The sequence below is a fragment of the Equus caballus genome, chromosome 5 (genome assembly GCF_041296265.1).
Source record: "Equus caballus isolate H_3958 breed thoroughbred chromosome 5, TB-T2T, whole genome shotgun sequence".
NCBI classification, from domain to species: Eukaryota; Metazoa; Chordata; class Mammalia; order Perissodactyla; family Equidae; genus Equus; species Equus caballus.
The window spans coordinates 20,010,001-20,035,379 of NC_091688.1; the positions used below are offsets into that span (position 1 = coordinate 20,010,001).

A 25,379-nucleotide genomic window follows, 5' to 3' on the forward strand; every position below is an offset into this window, starting at 1 on the left:
AAGAACTCTGCTTCTCACTGTATGAATTAACCTCTATTATAGTGTAGATCAACTATGTAGAAAATTTCTAGTCAATATGTGCACTGTACATTAAGATAGTACCTGGGACTCAGGAGCACTCACCTCTGGGAGGACAAGTGTCACCTTATTTGTTAGACTTTATCATCAGCATAAAGACATTGTCAGTAACGAGAAGTTGTCACATCCTAAAGTTGAGTTCTGAAGTACTTCACTATTAGCATTTAATAAACGTCTTGCTCCAAAAGTAGTAATAGGCTTGAGTTTTTTTGTTTTAAAGATTTATGTTAATGACTGAAATTAATCAACTATGTTACCTTAATAATAATAGTATACTCACTAAGGAAAAATAAAGTCTAAAAAACTAATAAGCAACTGTTTTCTGAAGGTGTAGTATTCATTTAGCTATTTAAATTTTTAAAGCTTCATCTTCCACTTACAGCAGTATGAAATTTTAAAAGATAATTTGAGTAGGGGAAAGCATGCAAGGTCAACCAACTTAACATAAGTAGATATTGGCTGGTCTAATCAGAATCTTATTTAGTGTCAGTTGTTTTACGATTAGCATGTTTACCTTATACTGTATTCCAAATATTATAGCTACCTTTGTAAATATTTATATCATCACCATTTATGGAGAAGCTTAAATTATTACAAATTTAATCATGTTGTTGTAATTACCTAACTAGTGTGTGTTTTCATGATTTCCCCTCCGACCTGCCAAGTCCATTGAATTATAACTGAAAAGGTTTTCATGTTTTTGATGTAAATTGTTTGGGAGGAAAAGTGGTGGTGAGATAAATCAAACGGAAAATGTCATGTTCCTAAATGAAAGACTTGAAATCCAGAGTCTACGAGCCAGCTTTAGGCAACACTTTGAGATGAAAGGTGTACTTCAAATCTAAAATAATTTGGAAAGAAGTTTGTTTTCATTCTCTTTTCCTGTCCTGTCTGCTGTTTTTAATTCTTCAAACGAGGGTCCATAGACGTAGCAAATAGCTCAGAGGAAGACATCTGTGGAAAATTCTCTATTCTCAAATGTCATGATGAGAGATCGTTGATTCAGATGGTGAACAACTCGTAAATCTAACCTGCAAAATATTGAGCTGTTGTGATTATTTTCCTAGGTTACTGAGAGGCATTTGTGTTGTTTTCTAACTTACTTCCCTCAGCCCACTTCGACAGTGTCAATGGACACAGTGAACTTGTTATTGAAAGAGTGTCAAAAGAGGATTCTGGTACTTACGTGTGCACAGCAGAGAACACTGTTGGTTTTGTGAAGGCAATTGGATTTGTTTATGTGAAAGGTAGGCAAAAGTGCTGTGTTCTTAGTTTCTAATTTATTTATAATGAATGGTTTGTGTTTTGCTTTCTTATTATGTAGTAATACAATATAACTTCAGTTTATTGATCCATTTAGTCTTGTTTCCCAGGTGTGCAAATTCATGAGATATTAAAAATTACGGGCATTCAGCTCAATAGCAGATAAGCAGTAAGTAAAGAGATCATTTGACACAAAGTGGAATCACCCACTTAGATTATTGAAACTGACAAAACCATCTGGTTGATTAGCATGAGCTGTTGATTCTGGAAAATTGATGTGGTTCAAAAATGGCTTTTCCCCTCTCCACCACATTGTCTTTCCAGATAGGTCAAGATCACAAAGAAATTACAGGTCTTCCTTTTCAATTATACTTGTCTTTTGTAATTTCCCAGAACCTCCAGTCTTCAAAGGTGATTACCCTTCCAACTGGATTGAACCGCTTGGTGGTAATGCAATCCTGAATTGCGAGGTAAAAGGTGATCCCGCCCCAACCATCCAGTGGAGCAGAAGAGGTATGGATATTGAGATTAGCCACAGAATCCGGCAACTTGGCAACGGCTCCCTGGCCATTTATGGCACCGTCGTAAGTCACTCTGGACTTGTCCATGCATACTTTGCCATGATCAGTACCTCTCTTTGGTGCCGTAGATGGGAAAAGTTTCTCATGCATTCCTATTTTAATCATAAAATCTGAATCAATAGGTTCTTTTAAAAAACTGAAACAATGGTTCGAATTGATTGTTAGCCTTTTCAAAGAAGTACGAGCAATAAAATAATTTTGCTACTTTGTTCCTGATCATTGACCTATTTAACATCAGTAGATAACTTCCTCAAATCTGCTTTAGATTGAGGAAATTGAAGAATTACACACATAATTACAAATAAATTATAGGGTAGATTTCATCGCTAAGCCTATAACTACAGTAGACTTTCCAAAAGCTTTAGTAATTCACAAAATGAGTGGCGCTTTTAAGTTATTCTAATTTTGGAGTCAAGTGAATGAGATTTTTATCTAAAAATTTCTCAGCTAGACTACATATGGGTAATTTGTTAACTGATTGTTGAATTAATAGAAATAATAATTAAAATATACTATGTAATCACCTAATTCAATGGACCACTCTCAGTCTTTTATTCTCCTTGGTTTTATTTCAACATTAGAACTTATTGATTTTCTCTTCAATTTTGAGATGATTTCTACCTTAGCTGCTGTAACACTGATAACTCTCAGGCTTCTTCATTACCGCTTTCCCCCCTTTCCCTGTACACAATTATTACTCCTTCTAAAGTCCTTGGTAATTCTAATACCAATGTTAATACACTCGTGCACTGCGTAACGACATTTTGGTCAACAACAGGCTGCATATGGGACTGTGGTCCCATAAGATTAGTACCCTATAACCTAGGTGTGTAGTAGGCTGTACCATCTAGGTTTGTGTAAGTGCACTCTACAATGTTTGCACAACGATGAAATCACCCAATGACACATTTCTCAGAACGTATCCCGTTGTTAAGCGACACATGACTGTACTAATTATTTTTCACCGTACAATTTCCGATTCCTAAATATGTATCTCCAACCTGGAAGCTCTTTAAAGTTCCATTTACAGTTTCCTACTAGAAATTTATATTTGGATAGTACATTGATAGTCCTGGTTAAACATCTAAATCAGCAACTGTCTTCCTCCTCCCACCATCCTCTACTTGCTGCAATTCAGTTCCCTTTTGTTAACTCACTGTTTCTATTAATGAGACCAGAATTCTCCTAGTCACAAGACCTTAGCAAAATCTGTGTGTCTAATTAGTCACCAAATCTAAACTCATATGGTCTTTATTTTCTATACCATATATGTATAAATTCATGACTTAAATTCTGTGAGTTATCATTACCGATAAATTAGTTTTTCACTTTCTCTCCTGAGTTTCAAACTCTTTAAAGGTCAACCTTAATTTTTTTTTTTTAAATAACCCCCATTAGAAAAAACTCGATATTTGTTACTTTGTCCTAATTATTTTAATGCTTTTTAATATAGCGGTGAGACTAGCACTAGAATTTTTCTTTAATAAGATAATTTAGATAGATGATTATAAAAAATGTTATTTTTGCTTTGGTTTCCTAGCAACTATTATTCCTAGAGAGCAGTAATAGACTGTTTTGAAAAAATTTAGACTGGGAATTTCTTTTTTCTTCTTCTTTTCCTTTTTTTTAAAAACCTATTTATGAGGTTAAATATGTGTTTTTCTATTTCCATTAAAATGTCTTCTCAGAAATGAAGTTTTATATAAGCTAGCATCATGGTGAAAAAAGTTACATGCTCTGCTCTGCAGGCTCACATTTTTTATAAACCCCTCCTTATTTCCATAGAATGAAGATGCCGGTGACTATACATGTGTAGCTGCCAATGAAGCTGGGGTGGTGGAGCGCAGCATGAGTCTGACTCTGCAGAGTAAGATGCTTAATTAAACTCTAATTAAACACTTGATTTAAGAAATATTGCCTAATAGGGATGTTCATTTTCTTTAACTTTATAGCAAATACGTTAATGATGGTTTTTAGAGTGTGTCTAGTTTTCTGCTACTGATGGAGCAATTGTTATCAAGACTGATACAGTTTTTATACAGATATTTTTCTCTATTTTATTAAAACGTGGTTCAAGATTGCAATTGCTTGGCAGCAGAGATTTTTTTGGTTTGCAATCTATTCAGTTGAGTACCCTTCTTATAGTTCACCACAGTTCTTATAATGTGCTTACAAAGACGTCATTTTATGGCACTTTAAAAATATGTATTAAAAATAAAGGCTAATGGGGGCCAGCCCAGTGGCTTAGTGGTTAAGTTCTCACACTCCACTTTGGCTGCCCAGGATTCACAGGTGTGGATCCCAGATGCAGACCCAGCACTGCTCAGGAAGCCATGCTGTGGCAGCATCCCACATGCAAAATAGAGGAGGATTGGCACATATATTAGCTCAGTGACAATCTTCCTCAAGCAAGAAGAGGAAGATTGGCAACAGATGTTAGCTCAGGGCCAATCTTCCTCAAAAGAAATTAAAGACTAATGTAAATGAACTCAAAAGTGCTCTGGGTTGATTGCTATCAATCTGCCATGAAATCACTATGTGTTCTGGGCAGGATTATCATGCTCATGAAGCCCTTCAATAGAAGCCAGCAGAAGGCAGAGCTTTCATAATTAGAGAAACATGAAAGACTCCAGTGGCCCACCAGACAGTCTCCAGATCCACCTCAGAACCTGACCTGAGGACAAAGTCATTGGATTGAGAATTTAGCAAACCCTCTTATTTTGTGAATAGGTTAAGTATTTAATGGGATGAATTTACGTTTTCTTCATTCACTATTGAGAGATACTGCAGTCTAGCGTTCAGCACAGCTAGTGCCAAACCACTGTTCTGTAAGACTTTAACATTTAATCGATATTTAATAGATATCTAAGACAGTGTTTGTCCCCCCAGCTTTATTGAGGTATAATTGATGAATAAAACTGTTTATATTTAAAGTGTACAGTGTGATCATTTGATACATGTGTACATTGTGAAGTGATTACCACAATCAAGTTAATTAACATATCCGTCACCTCACACGGTTACCATTTTGTTTTGGTTTGGTTTCTGGGGTGAGAATACTTAAGATCTACTCACTTAGCAAATTTCAAGTATGTCATACAGTATTATTAAATGTTACCATGCAGTACATTAGATCCTCAGAACTTATTCATCTTATACTGAGAGTTTGTACCCTTGGACCAACATCTCCCCATTTCCCCCACCCCTTAGTCCCTGACAACCCAATCTGGTCTGTTTCTGAGCTTGACTTTTTTGTTTTAGACTCCACATGTAAGTGTTGCCATACACTATTTGTCTCACTTTATCTGGCTTATTTCACTTAACATAATGCTCTCCAGGTCTATCCATGTTATCACAAATGGCAAGATCTCTTTCTTTTTTATGACTGAAAAATATTTCATTATATCTGTTTTTCTTTATTCATTCTTTATCCACTCATCATCGACAGATGATTAGGTTGTTTTCATATCTTGCTAAGACAGTGTTTTATTAAAGTACATAGCTATCAAATGATAATTTTGTGGGATGTTATTAGGAAAACAGTAGTGTTCCGTGGTTGAGTAAGTCTGAGAAAAATAGATTAAACAAAGTTCATTCATTTGTTAACTATATACAGAACATCTAGTAAATGCCAAGCCCTGCCTAAGTGTACCAAGTTTCTTTACTGCAGATCTTTCCAGAAATGTTAATAAGCTGATATAAGTTATAACTCAATGAGAGGAGGATATAATAAGCCACATTTCCCAAATAAAGTTATTTCCATGAAACCTTCCTCCCCACGTTGTTGCATCACACGACTAATCTCTCCTGGAAGAGGGTTCCACTGACCCAGTTTAGGAAAGACTGTATCAGATCAGCTCATCTACACATACTGGCAATAAATTCATTTTAATAAATGAGACATATTAAAAAAGCCAAAAATAGGGACCACCCCAGCGGCACAGTGGTTAAGTTCGCACGTTCCACTTTGGCGGCCTGGGGTTTGCCGTTAGGATCCCGGGTGCGGAACTATGCACAGCTTGGCAAGCCATGCTGTGGTAGGAGTCCCACTTACAAAGTAGAGGAAGATGGGCACAGATATTAGCTCAGGGCCAATCTTCCTCAGCAAAAAGAGGAGGATTGGCAGTGGATGTTAGCTCAGGGCTAATCTTCCTCAAAAAAAAAAAAAAGCCAGAAATATAATTTGTATAAAATTAAGATTAAAGTGCCAGAAGCAATGCCTTCGTTTACATAAAATGCTCATATTTAGCTGGTCATTATGTGACTGGTGGAATTAATCCAACCTTGAAAGATGTACATATGGAATTTTATTGTTGAATTAATTTATAGCCTTATGTGCAATTGGAAACTGAGATGCCAGTTAGAAGTATGGTATCTAAATTAAGATTCTGAGATTTATTTGACACTTGCTTTGACCATAATAATATGAGCAGATGAGCTCATTTAGTGACTATGTTGTCATTTAGTGTTGAGTGATTAATCTGAGGAATTTACTTTATTCAGCAACAGTTGATTGAATACATAATATAATCAGAAAACTAGGAGAGAAATAAAAGCCCAGCCCTGAAATTTCCTGGAGTGAGGTTATTGTAAACATCAAGTTAAGAAGGCAACTGTGTAGGATGATGTGGGCATATTTATGAATGATGCATTAATAATACTCGCTGACAGCTTCAAACCTCATGTGAAATAACTACTTTTGCAAAAGACAGCGTCAGTAACACCTTTACGTAAAATACTAGCATATTAGTATCACAATAAAACACATCTTCTATTTTTGTTTTATGTTCTATTATTTCAGAAACACTCTCGATCTAAAATATGCAGCCACCACCTCGAATTCTCTGATATTGATGACCTCTCATTGAGCAAATCATTCCACCATTCAGTTCAATCTCACTAAAACATTTCCTTTGTCCCATCATGTTCCTTTGAGAATGTACACACTCCCCTTTGCTTACCTATTCAAATGTAAACCCTTCTGATTTTCTTTTAAGATTTCAACCAAGTGTTTAAACTCTTGTACATTACTGCTTTCCAGGGTGAATCATCCTTTCAAAGCTAAATCCATCTCTGTGCTCTTTCTCTCCAAGTAGACTGCCTTCTCCTGTATGTAATCTTACCCATTTTTGAAAACCCAGTTCAAGCTTGTTCTCCCCCATGAAGTCTTTCATAGTCTATCTTTCTTGACACCGTAGACCAGTATAAAGATAAACATTCTGTCAGCAGCTATGTACAACTGCTTTTACATTCTTTCCAACAACTTCACTTGAGTAGCTACCCACTAGAGATGCTGTCAACCTCTCCTTCCTTCTTAAAACTCCTTCCTTTGGTTGCCAGGATACCATTTTCTCCTGAATTTTCTTCCTAGCTTAGTGATCAATGCTTAGTATCATTTATAGGCTTGTCTTTTGTCCATCTCTTAAATAAGGCTTTGCAATAGTTTCTGTCTTTGGCCCTCTTCCTCTCATTTTAGACTCACTTCTGAAGCAAGCTTATCCACTCATGAAAGCCTCATAAATCTAAATTCTAGCCCATATCTCTAGTCTGAGTGTCCGTCTAGACATCTCTGCATTAATGTCCCACTGATACCTCAAGCTCAGCAGTTCTAAATGGAGGCAAATCATCATTCCTTACTCCCTCCCAACATATCTGTTTTTGCTCCTATGTTCTATTGAATTGCCCAAATATACACTACATTGCCTGAGGCAAAACCTTGTAGTCATCAATTCCTCTGTTAACTGGATACCATTCAATGACAAAGTCCTATCGTTCCTACCTTCTTAATAATTCCTGAATGGCTTCCTTTCCTCTCCATTTCTAGTGACAGGCTTTTGTTTGATCTGTTAAGTTACTGTTGTTTATACCCCATATTACCACACATTTACCTATTCTATACTAAATTCTATTCTGCCTATTCTATTACTAAATTCTATAGGTATATTATAGAAGAGCTAAGTAGTTATTTGTCTGTCTTATCAGTGGACTGTGAGCTCCTTGAGACTAGAAGTTATATCTGTTATCCCTGCACCCTCAGCCTCTAGCACAAGGCCTGGCAAAGAGTAGGCTCTCCGTACATGTTTATTGAATGAATGATTGATGAGCAATAACGAAAGAATAAGTTAAAAATGACTCTTTGCCTCAAAGATGATGTGAGGGAAAGAAGTGAATATTCACCATGTAAAACACAGACAAAAACAACAATAGTACTAAGAATTGTGTGTTTATCCTGTCAAAGAGCTGTGCTTACACCATCTGAGTAGAGTCTAACAAGAATCCTCTGAAGTAGGCACCTTTTTTAAGGACACAAAGGCTCAGTGAGGTGGTAAGGATCAGAGGCAGAATGTGAATCCAGGAAGCATGACTGCAGAGCCCCATGCTCTAGGCTAAGCTGCCTAGGGATTTCAAATTTTTGATGTTTACTAAATAAAACAGAGCTATGAAAATTCTATCAGTGGCAATTGCAACTTTAGCAGTTGAGAAGCTACAGTGTTTTACAAACAAATCAGCCTAATTTTTTTCAAAAAAAGTTACTATAACGTTGATGAAAGTGTTAATATAACTCCACAAAAACTAACAAACACTGTGTGTTCTTTTCTGTAGGTCCTCCTATTATCACTCTTGAGCCAGTAGAAACTGTTACTAATGTTGGTGGCAAGGTCACATTGAATTGCCAGGCAACTGGAGAGCCTCATCCAACCATCACCTGGTCCCGTCAAGGGCACTCCATCCCCTGGGATGACCGAGTTCGCATGCTGTCCAACAACTCGTTATATATCACTGCTGCCCAGAAAGAAGATACATCTGAATATGAATGTGTTGCTCGAAACTTGATGGGTTCAGTCCTTGTCAGAGTGCCGGTCACGGTCCAGGGTGAGTGTCCTCGGAGGGACGTTCATATTAAACAGCACTTGGGGCAACCTAAATCATAAAAATTATTAAGCATCTTAGTCCAAGTCTCCTTTCCCCTTAAGATACTTCTAGATTATGGAGCTAAGACAAAAATCACACCACAATTTATAGACTAGACTGAGAGAACGAAAACAATACAGATCAGAGCTGTAAAGTACTAAGTTAATAATTCAAAATCCAAAACTGAATTTTTGATTCAAAACTAAGTCAAATTTCTTCTCAGAAATCGATGCGTATATTTTGCTTTAAAGAATGACTTATTTCCAAAAAGTAAACAGTGCGCTGTATAAACTTCTTGGTCTCTAACTCTGCAACAGCCGTGTCCAAGCGAGTCAGGAGTGGAGCTGGGAAAGAACCACTAGTTAACTATTTGAAGTTCGTCTCTCATGCCTAGATTTGAATTTTACCATAAAGCAGTGCTTCCGTAAGCAATTTCTCAGCAAGTATAGATTCAGCGCTAGCCTCAGTGCATATCTTCAATGAAATCCAACTTACCATTTTTTTCATTTACAAAAACAGATACAAAGTACAATGTTTTCTTTGCAGTTAATGGTGGATTTTCCCAGTGGTCTGCCTGGAGATCCTGCAGTGTCACCTGTGGAAAAGGCATCCAAAAGAGAAGTCGTCTGTGCAACAGCCCCTTCCCAGCCAATGGTGGGAAGCCGTGCCAAGGGTTGGATTCAGAAATGCGAAACTGTCAACATAAGCTGTGTCCAGGTACACTTCTTCACTCAACGAATAGGCACATGTTCCATAGATACTCATTTCTGTTCCCTAACTGTGGATTGTCTCAGTATTAGTGCTTTCAATTGAAATATATCCGATGGTGTAATGTTTCACCTTTGTATAGTGGATGGTAGCTGGTCAGAATGGAGCCCTTGGGAAGAATGCACAAGGAGCTGTGGACGTGGCAACCGAACCAAGACCAGAACTTGCAATAATCCATCAGCTCAAAATGGTGGGCGGCCGTGTGAGGGGAATGCTGTGGAAATAATCATGTGCAACATTAGGCCTTGCCCAGGTGAGAATTTACCTATAAGGAAAACTTTGTATTTTTAACTCCTATAAAGGAGTTATGATTACCTTTTCCTCTTCATTGTGAACAGATGTTCTGGCTTCTACCTTTAAATGTATTCATTCTCTGTGTTCTTAGTTCTCTCTCGTGGATAAACTTATGGAAGTATGACATTAATCAATGTTAAGTGAAATGCCTGATTTAGTTGAACATAATAAAGGGCTCTGAATTGTGGCATATTTTTAATTATGTAGGGAAAACATAAATATTTACAAAGTCGTAGAATGTTTTGAGATAATGAGGACCTTAGGTAATGTCTAAGCCATCCATTCATTTTCAGATGAGAAAAATTCTACTTTCAGGTAGGTTTGAATTCAGTGTTTTCCCTAGCATGCTTTCCATTTCTTGTCTCTGCTTTCCTCTCTTGGCTTTATTCTCTATGAACTCTTCCCACGTGGTGGCAAAAATGACTGCTGGCAGCTACTGGCTCGTAGGAGCTTTATAATCTAAGGCCTCAGAGAAAAAGAGTTCGTTTCTCTCTCTCAGAGTTCATATCAGCCTCTGAGAAGGAACCCTGTTTGGTTTTGTTCAAAGCCCATGCTCACCTCTGAACTCAGCTGAGTCCAAGAGAAAGATACTTCTCTTGGACAACCAGCTTGGGCTACTTGTCCACAGTGTGTCGAGAGGAGCAGACCTCCTTATTTGACAGCCTGAAAGAAATCATATGGAATAGAAGAGCAGCTGTTCAGTCATTAATTCATTCATCCAACAAATATTTATTGAGCATCCACTCTGTGCTCAAGGCACTGTTCTAATTGCTAGAGTTAGAATGATAGATAATTTCATTTAGATATTGATATGCAAACTGAACAAACTCAAAGAGTTGAAGAGAGAGAACATAACTGGGAGAGACACCTTAACTGAGATGGTCAAAAAAGGGATGTTGACAAACCAAAATGAGATAGTTTTTTGCTGCATTGGCTATTGCATCCTGTTGTACAGATGAGGAAACTAACATTCAGAAAATATATGATAATTAATTCACTGAGGTTACATAGCTAGTAAAAAGTGAATCAAGGGTTTGAACCCAGGTCAGTCTGATTCCGAAGCCTATTCACGTAGATCCTGGGTATCTTGATTTGCAGTTCAGAACTTCCGTTATATTGCAAACATAAAATACTATCATGAAAACTTAAGGGAAAAAAACCCAAAAGCCAAAATTTTTTCATCTTGAAGAATTATAATAGCATAATATATCAAAGTAAAAAGAGCCAGAAATGCTTGATTAGAGCAATCTTTGTACAGTTTGTCAGCTGTGATATCTATATACTGAAAAGCTAAATGATATTTGTACATGTCCTGAAATAAAAGTCAGATTTTTTTTCTTCATGTTGAGTAACTGTTGGCTTACTGTTGTTTTACTCACAATTCTGTTGGCTTACTCTTTTTTAGACTTTTGTTGGTTATTCCCCAGCCCCTAAATTGATTGAATTTAGCTATTACTTTGGCATAATGTCATTGGTGTCTTGGAGCCAGCAAATGAAAGCGTGTATCTCTTCCCAACTGAGAGTTCAGTGATGTCATATTGTTAGGTAGATATCAATCAAGACAGAAGTACTTACATCTCGAAAATCAGGAGATGCTACAAATCAGAGTTTCCCTCTACTCTAGAGAGGTGGTTGTTAAACATTTATCAGCATACCACTGCAAAATGGGCAGGGGGCCTAAGACAGTCTTTCTCATCCAGGGAGTATGTCAGAATCTCAGGGACAAAAGAGATTTTTCTTTTTATACTTTGTTGGGTTCAACTTGTTAATATGTTGTTGAAGACTTTTGCATCTGTGTTCATGAGAGGTATTGGCCTGTAGTTTTCTCTTCTTGTAATATCTTTGTCTGGATTTGGTATTAGGGTAATACTTGCCTCATAGAATGAGTTAGGAAGTAATCCCTCTGCTTCTGTTCTCTGAAACAGATGGTAGAGAATTGGTATACTTTCTTCCTTAAATGTTTGGTGGAATTCAGCAGTGAACCCATTTGGGACTGGTGCTTTCTCTTTTGGAAGGTTATTAGTTATTGATTCAATTTCGTTAATAGATGTAGGCTTATTCAGACTGTCTATTTCTTCTTGTGTGAGTTTTGGCAAATTGTGTCTTTCAAGGAATTGGTCCGTTTCATCTAGGTTAACTACTTTATGGGCACAGAGTGTTCCTAGTATTCTTTTACTACCCTTTTAATGTCCATGGAGTTTGTAGTGATATCCTCTTTCATTACTAATGTTAGTAATTTGTGTCCTCTCATTTTTTTTCCTTGTTAGCCTGAGTAGAGGCTTATTGCTTTTATTGATCTTTTCAAAGAACTATCTTTTGGTTTCATTGATTCTATCTACTGATTTCCTTTTTTCAATTTCACTGATTTCTCCTCTGATTCTTATTATTTCTTTTCTTCTGCCTATTTTGGATTTAATTTGCTCTTCTTTTTCTAGTTTCCTAAGGTGGAAACTTAGATTATTGATTTTCTTCTTTGTAATATGCATTCAATGCTATCAGTTTCCCTTTAAGTGATGCTTTTGCTGCATCCCACAAATTTTAATCAGTTGTGTTTTAATTTTCATTTAGTTCAAAGTATTTTTAATTCCCCCTGAGATTTCTTCTTTGACCCTTGTATTATTTAGAAGTATGTGGTTACATCTCCACATATTTGGGTGTGTTCCAGTTATCTTTCTGCATTGATTTCTAGGTTAATTCCATTGTGGTCTGATGCAGACATTGTATTATTTCTATTCTTTTAAATTTGTTAAGGTATATATTATGGCCTAGAATGTGTTCTGTCTTGGTGAATGTTCCATGTGAGCTTGAGAACAATGTGTATTCTGCTGTTGTTGGATGAAGTACTCTATAAATATCAATTATATCCAGTTGATCAATGGTGTTGTTGAGTTCAACTATTTCCTTATTAACTTTCTGCCTGCTGGATCTCCCCGTTTCTGACGGAGAGGTGTTGAAGTCTCCAGCTATGATAGTGGATTAGTCTATTTCTCTTTACAGTTCTAGCCTCACATAGTTTGATGAGATTTTCTTTTAGTAAGAGTTTACTTTTAATAACATCAAACTTAAGGAAAACTTGCAAGAATAGTGCAAAGAACTTCTATATACCTTTACCCAGATTCACCAATTGTGTGTATTTCCTAAAACAAGATCATTCTCTTTCATAAACACAGTACAATTATAAAAGTTGGGAAATTTGGCATTAATACGACACTATTATTAATCTTATTGTTTAATCCATGGTCTACATGCAAATTTTGTGAGTTGTCCCAGTAATATGCTTTATAACTCTTTGTTTCCCATTCCAAGATCCAATCCAGGATCATGGTTGCATTTATTTATCATGTCTCTTTAGTCTCTTTTAATTGGAACAATTTCTTAGTCTCTTTTTATCTTTCACGACCTTGATATTTTTTAGGTATACAGGCCAATCATTTTGTAGAAGAGTTTTCAATTTGGATATGTCTGATATTTCCTCATGATTAGATTCAGATTTTGCATTTTGGTGGAAACATCACAGAAATGATTTTTTTGTCCTTCTTAGTGCATCATATCAGGAGGCACATGATGTCACTTTGTCCCAAACTGGTGATGTTAACTTGGTTCACTTGCTTAAAGTGGTGTCTGCCACTGTATAGTTTCTGTTTTTAACTTTGTAATTAATAAGTATTTTGTAGGGAAACTTTGAGACTACATAAATGTCTTGTTTTTTATCAATCTTTCACCCATTAGTTTTAGCATTCACTTATGAGTCTTGCTTAAATCAGTTATTACTATGATCTTTGCAAAACAGTTATTTCCAACTCCATCATATCTTCTCCCCCTGTTATTGGCTTTCTACTATAAGGAAGAACTTTCCTTTCTCTTTCGTATTTCTTTTTTTATTGATTATTATCAGTAAAGGCTCAAGTATTATTTCATTCAGTGGCTTATAATGCACTACTACTATTATTTATTGTGATGCTCAAATTGTCCTAGATTTAATTAGTGTCCTTTAGGCTAACTTCAGTGTCCTCTTGACATATCCCCATGATTCCTGAACACTTTCTTACTTTCTGGTGCAAATTGATATTTTAGGCTTATACTGTAATTTCCCTTCCCCAGTTAGAAGAGTATTTTTAAACTGCCAATCTTCCCCTCAAAAAGTTGGTATCTTCTGGAGGGGCCATTCTGCTGCTATTTGAGAGTCATTATCATAAAGAAATATATTCTGACAGATTACTTAAAAAATGAGCATTTTTAGAAGTGTCTTTCTGCAAATCATTGAGAACTTTGAGTAAAGAGTGGAAAGAATGGCCTTACCAGCTCATAGCTCACACATGTGTAATACTTACTGCGTGTCCTACACTGTTCCAAGCATTTTTAATCTATCACCTCATTATTCCTCAGCTTAATCCTAATGAGGTAGGGTTTTTTAATATCCACATATGGCAGATTCTGAAACTAGGCAGACAGAAGCTAAGCAACTTGTCTAGGATTGCACAGCTAGTAAAGGCAAAGCAGTTCCTGAGTCCCAGAGCGTCTGGTCCAGAGTCCCCGCTCCTAAGCACTGCGCTCTGTTGCCTTTCCAGAATCAGAAGTGCAATGCAGTGTAACAACAAATTCATCTATTATATTTTGCATTTTTCTTATATAGTAGTTCGTCCATAGTGGTTTTCTTTTCTATTATTTAGACACCATGATGTTTTATATCTTCTCTGGTTTGTATTGTCATTCTTCCTTTTTTTCTTGTTATCATTCCATTCATAGAAAAGAAACATTTCAACTTTACATATTTTATGTCATGAATTCAATTCTATTTAGTTTTCTGTATTGATTTAAAACAATAAGAAAAGTCTTCAGCTGAAAACCTCTATATGTAATAGAAGCTACACAGATAATAAGTGAATAAATGTCACCCGATTGTAATCCCCCAATAAAAAAACACATCTATGCCATAAGGCTTTGTATATTAAGAGTCATGGGCTTCTTTTAACCTACAGCCTTGAAAATAGTACATACTAAAATAATTGGAAAGGCAGAATTTTTGAAATCACATAGTTTATATGTAAGGTCTATGAGCATCAGCAATATGAATTAATAAATTAGTTTTGAGTAAAATCTCTCATCTATTTAAAGGCTTTCTGGGGCTGGCCGGGTGGCACAGCAGTTAAGTTTGCATGTTCCATTTTGGTGGCCAAGGGTTCGCTGGTTCAGACTCCGGGTGCTGACCTATGTACCGCTTGGCAAGCCATGCTGTGGCAGGCGTCCCACATATAAAGTAGAGGAAGATGGGCACAAATGTTAGCTCAGGGCCAGTCTTCCTCAGCAAAAAGAGGAAAATTGGCAGCAGATGTTAGCTCAGGGTTAATTTTCCTCAAAAGAAATAAATTAAAAAAAATTTTTAAAGAGAGTCTTTCTCCTTTCCTTTTAGGTTTAGTCAAATACTTTCAAGGGCAAATTCTCAGCTAAAATAAATTTGTATGACTATGTTTGTCTGTGTCTACAAAGTACAATGATATATAGTCAACTCAATTAGAAAACAAAAGAAAACACAAGATTTGTTTTTAAATATTTTCTAGAGAAAGCAGCCAAATGGTAATTTCATTACTTAGTTTTCAACTTGTCTTTTGATATCTTATAGGGTGTGCTAGGAGAATATTTAGACATAGACCTTAAGGCCCTATTTTGGTTCATACCTTGGTTAAACTGGGTAACCACAAAAACATACTTCATAAGCCCCATTTCTAGAAAGTACCCGCAAAATGAAAATACGACCTGATACTGACTTATACATCAGGGAAGACATAATGTTGATTCTCAGCCCATGCACCTGGTAGGAAACATAAGGTTTTCCACTCTTGTGGTCAGATGGTGTAATATGTTAGTTACCAAAAGGAAGGCCTTAATATCACTCCTTGGAAACTACTGGTCAATTTTTTCTGTTGTTTAGGAAGCAGGTGAGTGTGTTATTCAGAAGTTTTAGTTCATGAACATTATGTAATGGAGAAAATTTTTCAAAGAGTTACAACTGTGAAAATCATCATGTTGTTGAAATACACTTTTAAACATGAAGCTGAATCAGTCTTAAAGATGTGGTCTTGCAGCCTGGGCTCCAAGTTATCACTGTGGAAACATTCATATTGTCCATAACTGCATCTAGGTCTGTTATCCAACCTTGTTCCTAAGCTTCTGGTTCTTTCCGCTTTCCCCAGATCACAGGGCACAGACACATACTTATCTAGGGTTTAAAAACTCACAATGTGTTTAGATATAATAGTTTGATTAAATTTAATTTTGATAAACTGGCCTCTTTGGATAATTTTAAGCATTTATTTTGGCATTAGGTAGCCTTCTGAATTCCCCTATAGACCCCAATTCCCATGAAAATCTAACCAGAAGGAGAAAGGAAGAATATCATTTGTTGTTTCTTTTGGTTCAATTTCAATTATTTTAGATTCTGGGTTAATTTAACTCATTACTGAGTTAATTTATTTGTATAATTTTGTTTTTTTAACAAACACAGTTCTGTGACTTGAAACTCTGTCTCTTGGGATATTTGTAGTTCATGGAGCATGGAACACTTGGCAGCCTTGGGGCATATGCAGCAAAAGTTGTGGGAAAGGTACCCAGACAAGAACAAGACTGTGCAATAACCCACCACCATCATTTGATGGATCCTACTGTGAGGGAGCAGAAACACAGATGCAAGTGTGCAATGAAAGACACTGTCCAGGTAAAAGAAATACAATGTTTACACCCTTAATAAATTGATATCTACCTCTTATCTAGGAATTATGTCAATAAGAATCAATCTCAATAAGAGCATCACTCAACCTAACAATGCCCAGGGTTTAACCTGATCATTTTTAATTAATAACAGAGCACATATGTTTTTCCTTAATCCAGTTGATGGCAGGTGGGCCACTTGGGCCAGTTGGAGTGCTTGTACTGTGTCCTGTGGAGGAGGTGCCAGACAGAGGACAAGGGACTGCTCTGATCCTGTTCCCCAATATGGAGGAAACAGATGTGAAGGGAGTGATGTCCAGAGTGATTTTTGCAATAGTGACCCTTGTCCAAGTGAGTGTTGGAAATAGTGAGTCAAAATTATACTTTCTTAAAGTTTCATTATGGCCTTAAATCCTTAAAGTTATAATATTCTGTTGCTTGATTTGTTTACCCTTGCTTTAGGATATCAAAATGTTGTATGGTTGCTGTTGTGTCTACTTAATACCATAGATGTCATTGATTTATATGGGCAGGCGCTGTGTCCTTTTTCATTTGCTCCGTAGGACGGGCTGCAAGGATGAAGGCACCGTTACATGCTGTTAACGATGTTGATTGCTTAATGTAGGCAAGAAGGTGGCTCTCTGCCTTAATTCAGTCACCAAGCTAAACTTTTAGACCCTAGCAGCATCTGAATCCGACGTATCCTGAATGTTACAGCCTTGACTCATCAAGAGCAGAGACCTTGTCTCATTCAATCCTTCACTTCCTAGAATAGTGTAAGACTCAATAATTGTAGGTTAAATAGAACTGCACAATCACTGGAATGTGTGCCTAATTTCTGATCAAAACAACAGCTAGCGAATTTGCCGTTGGAAGTTGCCTATTTATAGATTTGTGTGTTTCTTTTCACTTCCTGGGGAGAGTCTTTTCATACTTTTTGGATGAATGTCACTGTTCAGCACTTCTCCAATGGTTCTGTGTTGTAGCTCATGGGAACTGGAGTCCTTGGAGTGGCTGGGGAATATGCAGCCGGACGTGTAATGGAGGGCAGATGCGGCGGTACCGCACGTGTGATAACCCTCGACCGTCCAATGGAGGAAGAGCTTGTGGGGGCCCAGACTCCCAGATGCAGAGATGCAACACTGAGATGTGTCCTGGTGAGCTTCCCTGGCAGCAGAAGGAGTAAAACATTTCATTTAGTGCTTACTGTAGCAGCCCCATCATTCCAGATCTTAAAATAAAAACTGTATAGTCAGGGTCGCCCTAAGTGTAGAATTTAAAACCGAATTGTTAATCTTGACCATTCCATTCTTGTTCATAGTGGATGGAAGTTGGGGAAACTGGCATAGTTGGAGCCGGTGTTCTGCTTCTTGTGGAGGAGGTGAAAAGACTCGAAAACGGCTGTGCAACACTCCAGTGCCATCTAAAAGTGGTCGCCCCTGTCCAGGAGATGCAACTCAGGTATCCAGATGCAATATACAAGCATGCCCAGGTAAGCAGCTAAGTTAGATTTTGGCAAGACCACTGCTAGCACATTTATAGCCTTTCTGAAAATTACATAAAGGGTGTTACTCTGAGCCCACAAGTTACGAAACAGTACCCAGTCTGGGAGGAAGAATCAGGAAAAATGCATTCTTTGCCCTAGTTGGTACAGCTGTCGACCAAAACTCAGGCTGGATTTTAGCCTTGGCTTGCCCCCGTCCAGGCTCCCTTGTAAAAGGTTATGGTCTGCCTAGCCATAAATAGTAGTACTGGGCTTGAGGGGTAAGAGGGCTTGGAAGAGGAGGAAGCCAGGCTGAGACTCCAGGCTGAAAAATGAGAGTGGAGCAGAAACATAATGTCTAATTGGAGGCTGTTCTTTCACAGATGCAAATAAGGAGAATATGAATGTAGAAAGTAAAATAGAGGCCAATTCAGTTCGAGGGACAAAAGTAGAGGAAGTTGACCTACCATAACCCAAGTCGTGTAACATGGCTAGATATTATAAGTGATGTAAAAATTCAGAAATAACAGTCAGAATTCTAGAACTTATGGACCTTGTAAAGAGTTTGCTGGTGTCTCATCATCATGGTGGATGATGCTAAGGGTACTCGTCTCAGAGAACAGACTTTCTAAGGGCTGTGAGGAGATCAAAAAGACCAGTTTCTCATTGTTGAAGTGTCAAGATACCACTGGACTTTCCAAAGCTTTAAGGTTGCTTCAGAAATAAAATCTCCCTGGAAATCGGAAAGGCCCATTTGGCAGAGTGAAAGAGAAGTTACGTGAAAAGATTTATAGGGTCTAAACAAACTAAAAGGGGAAGTGTCTATCAATCAACTGCTCAACATGTCTGCTCAACAGATCAACTGATTACCAAGAATTTTGAGGCTCTAACATGTAGGTATGGGGACAGTTCTAGTTTCAGTGGAAGCGCTTTGTAACTCAGCCTCTGGTAGTACCAGGGCCCCAGTGGCAGAAGGAAGGCCAAATAGGCAGACAATTTGGATTTACAGAGTCTGGCAGAGAGTTTCAAAGATGCTGACTAGGTAACCAGGACCAGGAGACATCTGCTGAGTACTGGGATTCAAGTTCCTCTGGAAACTAGAGAACCAATGTCAAAATGGGAGACCATGCTCTTTAGTGATGACTCAGAGAACCAAGTGAATTAATGATCTTTCGGCGCTTCTTTCTCCCTGCTTAGGACTAAAGATAAGAATCAAAATGGCCTACCAGGTCCTGATTGGCCCTACTCTCTACTCTGCATCATCTAGCAGCTTGGTTCCCGTTACTCTCTAAGCTCTCTGCTCCTTATTGTTTCTCAGATGCGGCAAGCCAACACCTCCTAAAAGGGCAACAAATGCTGTTTCCTCTACCTGGAAAGCCCTTCCCTGACTTAGTTAAGACCTAAACTTCCATCTGATCTTCAGTCTGTTTTTCCTTCCTTTTCAGACTCCCCTGGGCAGTAGATATCTTAATATCAGTACATTTCAGTTTTACATTTATTTGCGGAATTCTAATTAGTGTCTGTCTTCCCTGTTCAGACATAAGCTCTATGAAGAGAGAGCTCATGTCTTTCTTTTTTCCTTCTTACCATGGTATCCTCAATACGTGATGAAGAAATTAATGTAATCCAGAACACGAAATCTGAACCAACGTGAAAAAAATGTTCTCTCTCACTAATAATCAAAGTAATGCAAATTAAAATGGCAAAGTACTATACTTACAGATTTTTCTACAATTGAATACAATTGTTTTTCTCCCCAGTATATAATACATACCAATATCTGAAATGTCTTGTGATTCTTTTAAAATATATTCAATTAAAAGGCATTAAACAGCAAATATTTATGAATTTCACTATCAGCTCCTTCCCAATATGTTTCCCTATCTTGTCAAAGCATGTAATTCATTTAAAAAGTATTCAGTAACCACCTATTCTATGTTAGTAACTAATAATTTTGTTGAACAATCAAAAGAAGGCATAAAATTACTGTAGAGATACTTTTTTAAAAACTCACAGTTGTTTTCAACCCGATTGTCTTGGTATGAATTTTACACCACAGTTAAAAGTACAGTATCCTTCTCACATTTTTCTCAAGTTAAGCATTTTCTGATATACATGTATGAAGAAAAACTTGGTAAGTCCTTGATCTGAAGCCCAAGACTGAACAATGCCCCCCAGCTACAACCCATTGGTGTTGACAGTGACCTGTCACAAGTCTTGGAAGCTGTTTTGTTGGTGATCCCTCCTTCCCCTCCATGTTTTCACAAAGAAAGCAACAGGTGAAAGAACACGAGTTTTGATGCCAAGCATATCTGTGTTCAGATCCTCATTCCACCCCATCCTAGCCATGCAATGATGAGAAAGTCACTTGATTTCTCTGAACTTTATTTTTTTAGTCTGCCAACTGTGGCTATTTAAAACTACCTTATCGGATTTTTGATAGGATTAAAAGAGTTAAGGCATATTAGGTGCTTACTATAGTGCATGACATGCTCAATAAACTCTCATTGTTATCTTCATTTCATCACCATCAATAAACACAACGTTATTTTGGCTTTGGGACTGGGCACTGATTGTATTCTTTGGATTGTGAAATAATGCTATGTTGTGCACAGATTGGAAAGATTTATATGGGATGATGAGTGTTACATGAGAGTAGGATGTTTTGAAAGCTTATTTATTTCACTCTTAAACTCATATGTCATATGATCTTTTCAATGTTTGAGAGAGGATTTGTAGCATCTATGAATACTGGCCTTCTTTTCTCCCATGTAATGTTGATGAAATTGTTTCCTTATCCAGAAATGTTTTTTCTTCCCCCAACAGGTGGGCCCCAGCGAGCCAAAGGAAGTGTTATTGGAAATATTAATGATGTTGAATTTGGAATTGCATTCCTTAATGCCACAGTAACAGATAGCCCTACCTCTGATACCAGAATAATACACGCCAAAATTACCAATGTACCTCGCAGTCTTGGTAAGTTTCTTTACTTAGAAAAGTTGTTAATAGGCCTCTTTTTCAAAAGCTTATACATTATTCTTCATCTTATTATTTCCACTTGAAATTTCTAGAGGATACTACTACTAAATGATCAGTATAATAGTCCTTAGTTCTATCCCGATGGCAAACTCTGTTTTTTTAAAATTTTCAGATGTACATCATAATACATTTCAAATTCTGTGTAGATTACGTCATGTTCACCACCCGAAAACTAATTATAGTCCATCCCCTCACATGTGAGCCTAATCACCCTTTTTTCCCCTCCCCCTTTTCCCTTCCCCTATGGTAACCACCAATCCAGTCTCCAATGCTATGTGTGTTTCTCGTTGTTTTTACCTTCTACTTATGAGTGAGGTCATATGGTATTTGACTTTCTCCCTCTGACTTATTTCACTCAGCATAATACCCTCAAAGTCCATCCATGTTGTCACAAATAGCCAGATTTCATCTTTTCTTGTGGTCCATCGTGTATAAATACCACGTCTTCTTTATCCATTCGTCCCTTGGTGGGCACCTAGGTGGCTTGCAAGTCTTGGCTATGGTGTATAATGCTGCAATGAGCATAGGGGTGCAAGTATCTTTATGCCTTTGTGTTTTCAAATTCTTTGGATAAATACCAAGCAGTGGGATAGCTGGATCATATGGTAGATCTATCCTTAATTTTCTGAGGATACTCCATACTGCTTTCCATAGTGGCTGCACCAGTTTGCACTCCCACCAGCAATGAACAACGGTTCCCTTCTCTCCACATCCTCTCCAACGTTTGTTGTTTCCTGTCTTGTTAATTGTAGCCATTCTGACCAGAGTGAGGTGATACCTCATTATAGTTTTGATTTGTATTGCCCTGATAGCTAATGATGTTGAGCATCTCTTCATATGCCTGTTGGCCATCTGTATATCTTCTTCAGAGAAATGTCTGTTCAGATCTTTTGCCCATTTTCTAATTAGACTGTTGGTTTTTTGTTGTTGAGCTGTATGAGTTCTTTGTATATTTTGGATATTAATCCCTTATCTGATATATGGTTTGCAAATATCTTCTCCCAATTTTTAGGTTGTCTTTTCGTTTTGTTGATGGTTTCTTTTGCTGTGCAGAAGCTTTTTAGTTTGATGTAGTCCCATTTGTTCATTTTTTCTTTTGTTTCCCTTGCCCAGTCAGACATGGGACTTGAAAATATGCTGCTCAGACTGATGTCAAAGAGCGTACTGCCTGTTTTCTTCTAGAAGTTTCTTGGTTTCGGGTCTTACATTCAAGTCTTTAATCCATTTTGAGTTGATTTTTGTGCATGGTGTAAGGGAATGGTCTACTTTCATTCTTTTGCATGTGGCTGTCCAGTTTTCCCAACACCATTTATTGAAAAGACTCTCCTTTCCCCATCGTATGTTCTTGGCTCCCTTGTCGAATATTAACTGTCCATAGATGTGTGGGTTTACTTCTGGGCTCTCAATTCTGTTCCATTGATCTGTGTGTCTGTTTTTGTGCCAGAACCATGCTGTTTTGGTTACTATGGCTTTGTAGTATAATTTGAAATCGGGAAGTGTGATACCTCCAGCTTTGTTCTTTTTTCTCAGGAATCCTTTGGCTATTTGGGGTCTTTTGTCGTTCCATATAAATTTTAGGATCCTTTGTTCTATTTCTGTAAAAAATGTTGTTGGAACTTTGATAGGGATTGCATTGAATCTATGGACATTTTAACGATGTTAATTCTTCCAATCCAAGAGCATGGAATATCTTTCCATTTCTTTGTGTCTTCTTTGATTTCTTTCAACATTTTATAGTTTTCAGTGTACAGATTTTTCACCTCTTTGGTTAAGTTTATTCCTAGGTATTTTATTCTTTTTGTTGCAATTGTAAATGGGATTATATTCTTAATTTCTCTTTCTGCTACTTCCTTGTTAGTGTATAGAAACGCAGCTGATTTTTGTATGTTGATTTTGTATCCTGTGACTTGACTGTATTCCTTTATTGTTTCTAAAAGTTTTTTAGTGGACTCTTTAGGGTTTTCTAGATATAAAATCATGTTGTCTGCAAAGAGTGACAGTTTCACTTCTTCTTTTCCAATGTGGATCCCTTTTATTTCTTTTTCTTGCCTGATTGCTCTGGCTGAGACTTTCAATATTATGTTAAATAAGAGTGGTGACAGTGGGCATCTTTGTCTGGTTCCTGTTCTTAGAGGGATAGCTTTCAGTGTTTCTCCATTGAGAATGATATTTGCTGTGGGTTTTATTATTTATTATGTTGAGGTATTTTCCTTCTATACCCATTTTATTTAGAGTTTTTATCATAAATGGATGCTGTATCTTGTCAAATACTTTCTCTGCATCTATTGAGATGATCATGTGATTTTTATTCTTCATTTTGTTAATGTGGTGTATCATGTTGATAGATTTGCGGATATTGAACCATCCCTGCATCCCTGGAATGAAACCCACTTGATCACGATGTATGATCTTTTTAATGTATTGTTGTATTCGATTTGCTAGTATTTTGTTGAGGATTTTTGCATCGATGTTCATCAGTGATATTGGCCTGTAATTTTCTTTTTTTGTGTTGTCCTTGTCCAGTTTTGGTATCAGGATAATGTTGTCTTCATAGAAGGAGTTAGGAAGCCTCCCCTCCTCTTCAATTATTTGGAAGAGCTTGAGAAGGATAGGTAGTAAGTCTTCTTTGAATGTTTGGTAGAATTCACCAGGGAAGCCATCTCGTCCTGGACTTTTATTTTTTGGGAGGTTTTTGGTTGCTGTTTTGATCTCCTTACTGGTGATCAGTCTATTCAAATTTTCTACTTCTTGGTCCAGTTTTGGAAGGTTGTATGTTTCTAAGAATTTATCCATTTCTTCTAGATTATCCAATTTGTTGGCATATAGCATTTCATTGCATTCTCTTATTATCTTTTGTATTTCTGAGGTGTCCATTGTAATCTCTCCTCCTTCATTTCTGATTTTATTTATTTGAGCCTTCTCTCTTCTCTCTTTTTTTCAGTACCTTTAGGTGCGCTTTTAGATTGTCTATTTGGGATTTTTCTTCTTTGTTGAGGTAGGCCTGAATTGCTATAAACTTCCCTCTTAGAACTGCTTTTGCTGTATCCCACAGATTTTGTCATGTAGTGTTTTCATTTTCATTTGTCTCCAGGAATTTTTTTGATTTCTTCTTTGATTTCTTCATTGACCCAATCGTTGTTCAGTAGCATTTTGTTTAATCTCCACATTTTTGTGGCTTTTCTGGTTTTCTTCCTGTAGTTGATTTCTAGTTTCATACCTTTGTGATCAGAAAAGATGCATCGTATTATTTCAATCTTCTTAAATTTATTGAGACTTGTTTTGTGGCCTAATATGTGATCAATCCTGGAGACTGTTCCATGGGCATTTGAAAAGAATGTGTTTTCTGTGGTTTTTGGATGGAATGTTCTGTATATATCTACTAAATCCAACTGGTCTAATGTGTCCTTTAAGACCAGTGTTTCCTTATTGATCTTCTGTTTGGATGATCTATCCCTTGGTGTTAGTGGAGTGTTAAAGTTCCCTACTATTATTGTGTTACTGTCTATTTTTCCTTTTATGTCTGCTAATAATTGCTTTATATATTTAGGTGCTCCTATGTTGGGTGCATAGATATTTACAAGTGTAATATTTTCTTGTTGGATTGTTCCCTTTATCATTATGTAGTGCCCATCTTTGTCTCTTGTTACAGTTTTTGTTTTAAAGTCTATTTTGTCTAATATAAGTATTGCTACCCCTGCTTTCTTTTCTTTGCCATTTGCATGGAATATCTTTTTCCATCCTTTCACTTTCAATTTGTGAGTGTCTTTAGGTCTGAAGTGTGTCTCTTGTATGCAGCATATACATGGGTCTTGTTTTTTATCCAATTGGCCACCCTATGGCGTTTGATTGGAGCATTTAGTCTGTTGACATTCAAAGTAGCTATTGATAAATATGTATTTATTACCATTTTGTCACTTTTTTTTCTGGGTGTTTTAGTAGTTCTTCCCTGTTCCTTTCTTTTTCTCTTGCTCTCTTCCCTTGTGGTATGATGGCTATCTTTAGTAATATGTTTGATTTCTTTTGTCTTACTTTTTTTCTTGCTTGTTATAGGTTTCTGCTTTGTGATTACCATGAGGATCCTATTTAATATTCTATGCATATAACAGTCTGTATTGAGTTGATAGACTCTTTAGCTTGACCTCTTTCTAAAAGCTCTACTTTTTCACTCCCCTCCTCCCACATTATATGTTTTTCAAATCATATATAGACTCTTATTTAGTGTGTGTCTATCCAATACCCTCTTATCATTGAAATAG

General features: G+C 36.9%; 1 protein-coding gene across 9 annotated transcripts in view; it reads left to right on the forward strand.

Moving 5' to 3' along the window:
* HMCN1 (hemicentin 1) overlaps window positions 1–25,379 on the forward strand; it is a 437,461-nt gene that overhangs the window by 380,170 nt on the left and 31,912 nt on the right. For 8 of the 9 annotated variants that reach the window (XR_011439059.1, XR_011439060.1, XR_011439058.1 and 5 more), the window contains 11 exons: window positions 1,191–1,325; window positions 1,735–1,925; window positions 3,708–3,789; window positions 8,526–8,795; window positions 9,381–9,551; window positions 9,685–9,855; window positions 16,438–16,608; window positions 16,782–16,952; window positions 17,588–17,758; window positions 17,923–18,093; window positions 20,911–21,060. Coding sequence is in view for 3 of the 9 variants with exons in the window: in XM_001491510.6 (XP_001491560.3) it covers window positions 1,191–1,325; window positions 1,735–1,925; window positions 3,708–3,789; window positions 8,526–8,795; window positions 9,381–9,551; window positions 9,685–9,855; window positions 16,438–16,608; window positions 16,782–16,952; window positions 17,588–17,758; window positions 17,923–18,093; window positions 20,911–21,060 (1,854 nt within the window). In the remaining 6 variants the exon portion in view is untranslated. Of the gene's footprint in view, window positions 1–1,190; window positions 1,326–1,734; window positions 1,926–3,707; window positions 3,790–8,525; window positions 8,796–9,380; window positions 9,552–9,684; window positions 9,856–16,437; window positions 16,609–16,781; window positions 16,969–17,587; window positions 17,759–17,922; window positions 18,094–20,910; window positions 21,061–25,379 lie in introns of those variants that run through there. The other variant, XR_002807924.2, reaches the window with a different exon arrangement.